Here is a 6000-nt window from a genome sequence, read left to right as displayed (position 1 = left end):
GAGCCAGGCCGGGAAGGAGGCAGAGAAGTTTGGTCAGGGGGTCCACCATGGGGTGAGCCAGGCTGGGAAGGAGGCAGAGAAGTTTGGCCATGATGTTCATTATGCTGCAGGGCAGGCTGGGAAAGAGGGAGACAAAATAGTCCAAGGGTTCCATCCTGGAGTCAACCAGCCTGGGAAGGAGGCAGAGAAGTTTGGTCCGGGGGTCTACCATGGAGCTAATCAGGCTGGGAAGGAGGGAGAGCACTTTGGCCAGGGAGTTCACCATGCCGTTGAACAGGCCGGAAAGGAGGCAGACAAAGTGGTCCAAGGGGTCCACGATGGGGTCAACCAGGCCGGGAAGGAGACAGAGAAATTTGGTCAAGGGGTCCACCACGCTGCCGGCCAGGCTGGAAAGGAAGCGGAGAAACTTGGCCAAGGTGTCCACCATGCTGCCGGCCAGGCCGGGAAGGAGGTGGACAGGTTGCCGCAGAATATTCATAATGGGGTCAACCAAGCCGGCAAGGATGACTACAAGCTGCTGAATGTAGGTGAACAGGGGTGGGGAAGCGGGGAGAAGGGGCTGGTGGGGGAGGCTAAACCCTTGGGACATCTGGGTGGTCCCTGGAGCCTTCATTCAGTGAAGGAAGCTTGGGCAGCCCTATGACCACACCCCCTCTCCGGGCTCAGCTGCTCATATGAATCCAACCACCTCATCGCAAAGCCCTGTATCAGGCAGCCTGACAGGGACCTGGCCCCACCTTGGGGAGGTGTAAAGAGAAGGCACATGAAGCCTCTGCTGAGGAATAAGAAGTGGTTATGAGCCAAGATCTATTGCAGTGCAAACACAGTGAGTGTTGAGAAAACCCAGAGCAACAGAAAGACCTGAGGAATGGCTTCTGGAGATAAGCTCTGCCTAATTTCCGTAACAAGCCTCTGAGGTAGTCAGGGTGAGGATGCTGACTCCCTGATTCTCAGATAAGGACGTGGAGGCTCACGGAGGTTGTCAGGGGACTTGCCAAGGTCATGTGGCTAGCACTCAGTTGAACAGGCACCAAGGAGGGGACTTGGGGACTAGGCTGACCCCTGTCTGCCTCAATTCCTCATGCTCCAATCTCCATGAAGAGTCTTTGAGGACTGGTCCAGACCTTGACCTTGACCTGCCAGGCAGGGACCCAGGGGCGGTGGGGAGGAAGGGACTCTGCAGAAAGTGTACAGGGTAGAGGGGGTGGGAGGATCTGGGTCAGACAGCAGTCTTCACTGGGGAGAGGTCAGGAGGGGGAGGTTTGTTGTGGGATTCAAGGCTGGCCACGGCAGCGGAGGCCCTGCTGAGTATCTGGGGATAAAGTGAGGACAGGGATCAACCCAGGTTAGGGGTCAGGCCAGAGGGTATGAAGAAGGGGCAGAGCTGAGGTCGGGGCTGAGGTCCTAGGATCCGTGTGGGTTCTCTGGGTTCCCTTTCCAGTCAAGGCCTTCTCAGCGACAGGGCATTCATTCACTGAAATAAGAGGAAATGGGGGAAGACTAGTCAGGAGCGGGCAGACATCCTTCCAGGCTTTCCTTCCCATCTCACAGAATTCCCACAGCAACACGGGCTCTGCGTTTTCTTTCTGGAGAGTGAGGGAGCAGGGGTCAGCCTATGCCTCCCACCCCGGCCCCGGTCACCCTACAGGGCGGCAGGTCAGAGGGGGAAGACGAACTTGGGAGACCCTCAAGGGCTGAGGGGGTGGTAATGACAGTCTGGGCTTCGTCCACAGAGCACTCGCCCAGGCGTTTCCGCCGGCCAGCAAGGAGGGGCCGCAACCACAACATTAACATCTGGAGTAAGTCTCCTGAGCAGCATGAGGACTGGGTGGGGGTAGGGGAGGCCCTACTGGGGTGGGCAGTGGGACACGTGCCAGTGACCAACCCTCGTGTCCTTGAATTCCAGGCCTCGGTCAACAAGGCCTTCCTCAGCTTTCCAGCTCTGTGGAAGGTGAGTGCCCACGTGGCTTCTGCTCTCGGTCTCTGCAGACGCAGTCACACTCCCTTCCCACTGCCTGTTCCCGGTCACGGTGGACAGACCCTCAGCCTTGCAGAGACCATCCATCCAACCTGTTTCCCAGCTCCCTTTGCCTGCTCTTTGTCCCTCACCCCCTGCTGTCCTCTTCTGGCCGCTTTCCATTCCCTCGGAGGCAGAGGCCAACTCGGGCTGGCACAACAGGCCACACTGCCAAAAGCCTCCCCTCCCTGTGCCCAGCACTGCTCACCGTCTTTCCTCCATTTCCCTCGCTTTCCCAACCCGCTGTGAGTCCCTCTGCCACCTTACAGCCATAGGCTGGGGGGAGTGGGGAACCTGCCTCTCTGTCCCTTCCCTGGCTGATAGGCACCCCCTTGCCCTAAAGGCTCCTGTGGGACCCTGGTCCCTACTCTGGGCCCAAAGCAGAGTCCTAGCTCTTCTCTTTGCGTTTAGTACCTGAGCTGCAAGAGGCTGGGGCATGCGGATGATGGTGGGGGACAGCCCCAAGGCATACCCTTGTCTGTTCCGGGGCCCTGGGGGTGGCAGGCGACCCTCTGAGGCTTCTGGGCTCCCACAGAGGCGGCTGGCACCTCAGCCTGGGAGGCTGGCTCCCTATTCTTCCTGAATCTAGAAGTCACTCTCCCCAAGACGTTCCCCAGAACAAAAGCAAGTCAGAGGGCAGAGGAGCTAATGTCAATGTCCCTCTCATTCGCCAGGGGGCTGAGGGCGGAGGTCTTGGTCCCCTCAGGGCCGTGTTCCCTACATTTACTCCCTCCCTCTTCTCTTCCAGAGCGTCATCGCCATCATTCCCTAAACTGATGCACTGGCCTTATCAGCAGACTGACATTCCTGTGGTCACACTAACTGACCTGACCTGAGGAGCTGGGGGTGGGGGAACAGACTTCCCGAGTCTCACAAGGGGGCTGTGCTGGGATTTGTGAATAAACACGACACTCTTTTACTCCCATCATGGTCGGCCATGCTCCCTGAGCGGGGTTGGTTGAGGGGAAGGGGGAGGCTTCTCTTTTCTCTCCTTGCTACTTTGCTGAAGGAGCTGGGGGCTGGCACCCAGGGCGGCTGAGCTGGGGATGTCATGCTGGTCAGATGCAAGAGGGCCCTCACGGGGACCAGCCACGCTTCTCATCACTGAGAGGAGCCTCTGTGCAGAAAAGGCCACTCTGGGCCGACAGTGCGGGCAGAAGCACCAGGGAAGAGAATGGCGGGAACCTGGTGTGACACCAAAGGAATAACAATGACAACTTGTATTTATTGTCTGCCGGGCTCCCTGCTGGGTGCTTTCCGGGAGTGACCTCACCGAATCCTCCCAACCCCCCAGCTAGGTGAGAGGTTCTGTTCTTGCTCCTTTTAATAAAGAAGCACATGGAGATCCGGGCAGGTTAAGAAACATGACCAAGGTCACATAGTCAGTAAGTGGAGGAGAAACGAGAGCTGCAGAGCATATTGGGGACAGTCTTGTCCCGTTTGGCATCACTGTGTGTCAGGGGTGGGGGGGGGAGGGGGATCCGTGCAAAGGAGAGAGCAAGGAGATGTGTGTGGGAGATGCTTGCATGGGGAGGGGACCAAAGGCTCAGGCGGCAGGCACGCTGATGACAGGAGGGCGGGCCTCTTTACAAGACAGGACCGGTGACACGGAAGGCGTGGTTTTCAGGTGTGTGGTGGCAGCTACTGCTTACCAAGCGCTTACTAGGTTCCAGTACTGCGTGAAAAGCTAGACCCATTTCAGCCTCTCACAACCCCAAAGCGGAAGTCCTCTTTCAATCCCCATTGTATGATGAGGAAACTGAGGCTCAGAGGGGCCATGATCTCGGCTGTCTCTTACGAGAACCTGACCTTTCCCTGTTGCCTGTGAAGTCTCTAGAATGCACTGGCCTGGGTGCTGGGACACCTGCCCTCCTAGTAGGCCCATATGCCTATGGGCAGCTTCCTATCCTTCCAGGGGCCGGAATTTCCTTCTCTATAAAGGGGGGCAGGGTGTCTGCAGAGGAGGACTTCAAACATGGCTTCCAGCTCCAAAATTCCATCAGTTGTGGGACCGAAAATAAGAGACGGAAAATTGCCCTTGGGGAGTTCACAGGCTTCCCGGGGATACAAGGCATATAAACAGAATACGAAGACAAATACAAAGCCATGCCTGGGTCAGAAGTACACGCCACACCAGGGGGGCGGGGCCTGCATGTGTACTGTGATGGTGACATTCCTGACACTTCACGGTCACTGCGTTTTTCCTGATTTGTAGAAAATTGTCATTTTTATCATATAGGGTCCTTCCCTTCCTCTGCAATATTTTGACTTGAAAATACTTCAAACAGAAAGATTTTTTTTTTTTGAGTGAGTGAGCCAAGGAGAGGGGCAGAAGGAGAGAATATTAAAATTTGTTTAAATGTTTATCATTTATTTTTGAGATAGAGATAGAGAAAGAGATAGAGAGAGAGAGAGAGAGAGAGAGAGAGAGAGAGAGAGAGAGAGAGGCAGGCAGAGTGCAAGCCAAGGAGGGGCAGAGAGAGGGAATGCAGAATCCGAAGCAGGCTCCAGTGTCTGAGCTGTCAGCAGAGTCCAATGCAGGGCTTGAATTCACGAACCATGAGATCATGACCTGTGCAGAAGTTGGATGCCCAACCAACTGAGCCACCCAGTCATCCTGAGAAAGAGAGAGAGAGAGAGAGAGAATCTTAAAGAGTCTCCATGTTCAGCTGAGGCCTCACATGGTGCTTGATCCCACAGCCCTGGGATCATGGCCTGAGCCAAAATCTAAAGTTTGACGCTCAACCAACTGAGCCACCCAGGTATCCCAAAGATGAAAGAGTTTTATAGCGAATACCTGTGTAGCCACCATTTAGAGTCTACCATTTACATTTTACTCTGCATGGGGTGCCTGGCTGGCTCAGTTGGTGGAGCGAGCGACTCTTGATTTCAGGGTTGTGAGTTTGAGCCCCACACTGGGTGTGGAGCCTACTGAAAATAAAAAAGTTTTAAAAAAGTATTAAAAAGCTCATTTTACTCTGATTGCTTTACGACACGTCCATCTGTCATATATCTATTCATCTAGCCATGCATCAGTACAATTTTTTAAGTGTTTATTTTTGAGAGAGAGAAAGCGAGCACATGAACAGAGGAGGGGCGGAAAGAAAGGAGGACAGAGGATCTGAAGTGGGTTCTGCACTGTCAGCATAGAGGGGCTCGAACCCACAAACCATGAGATCATGACCTGAGCTGAAGTCGGATGCTTAACCGACTGAGCCACTCAGGTCTTCCCAGTATATTTTTAAAAATTTTTATTTATTTTTGAGACAGAGTGAGAGAGAGAGAAATCATGTGCGGAGAGAGGGAGACAGGATCTGAAGCCGGGTCCGCGCTGACAGCAGAGAGCCCGATGTGGGACTCAAACTCAGGAACAGAGAAGCACGCATGCATTCACGTTACACATCTGCTGAGGGTCTGCTCTATGCTGGAGCTCGTTTCATACCAACTGCAGGAGTCCCTTCTGGAAAGGGCATATTCAAGGGAATCATTCTTTCCTGGAGGAAAAGCCCTCATTGGTTTTATTTTTATGCACATTTTCTTGCTGGTCTGCTTGGACGGGGTCCTGAAAGCTCCAGGGGTAGGGGATAATCACATGTGCGGGGAGTGTCAATCCTGGGAGGCTTCTGGAAAACAAGCGCTTCCCAGGTTTTGAAGGGTAAAAGAGGCACGGCTCACTCCTGCCTCGGGGCCTGGGTGCTGTTCCCTCTGTGGGAACCTTCTCTGTGCCTCTCTCATCCCCTGCGTTGGCTCCTCCTTCCCCTTCAGGTCTCAGAGACCTCGGCCACACAGGCCACCTTTGTTAAGGCTCTCTCATGGCACATGGATCCTTCTCTTCAGAGTGCTTAGGACAACGCGTAATTACGTGTTTACTCGTTTGATGTCCAGTCCCCCCTCGACGGACATGGTCAAGAGGAGAGTGGGGTCCGGCCCAAGCGGCCAGCAGCTGATACAGGGGAGGCTATGGCCGCCCTCAAACGTGGTTT

The 6000-nt window shown here is 54.6% G+C and overlaps 1 protein-coding gene across 2 annotated transcripts in view; it reads left to right on the top strand.

The window, feature by feature from the left end:
* Nucleotides 1-2942, top strand: part of SBSN (suprabasin) — a 3674-nt gene extending 732 nt beyond the window's left edge. The window contains exons 2-5 of one of the 2 annotated variants that reach the window (XM_029925965.1): nt 278-523; nt 1734-1799; nt 1907-1951; nt 2766-2942. In XM_029925965.1, coding sequence (XP_029781825.1) covers nt 278-523; nt 1734-1799; nt 1907-1951; nt 2766-2789 — 381 coding nt within the window. In that variant the 3' untranslated portion in view covers nt 2790-2942. Of the gene's footprint in view, nt 1-7; nt 524-1733; nt 1800-1906; nt 1952-2765 lie in introns of both variants that reach the window. The other variant, XM_029925964.1, reaches the window with a different exon arrangement.
* The last annotated feature ends 3058 nt before the right edge of the window (nt 2943-6000 follow it).

This window comes from Suricata suricatta, chromosome 16 (assembly GCF_006229205.1).
Source record: "Suricata suricatta isolate VVHF042 chromosome 16, meerkat_22Aug2017_6uvM2_HiC, whole genome shotgun sequence".
Taxonomy (NCBI): Eukaryota; Metazoa; Chordata; class Mammalia; order Carnivora; family Herpestidae; genus Suricata; species Suricata suricatta.
The sequence above is the reverse complement of the archived record's forward strand: the minus strand, read 5'-3'. Positions and strand labels throughout refer to the sequence as shown.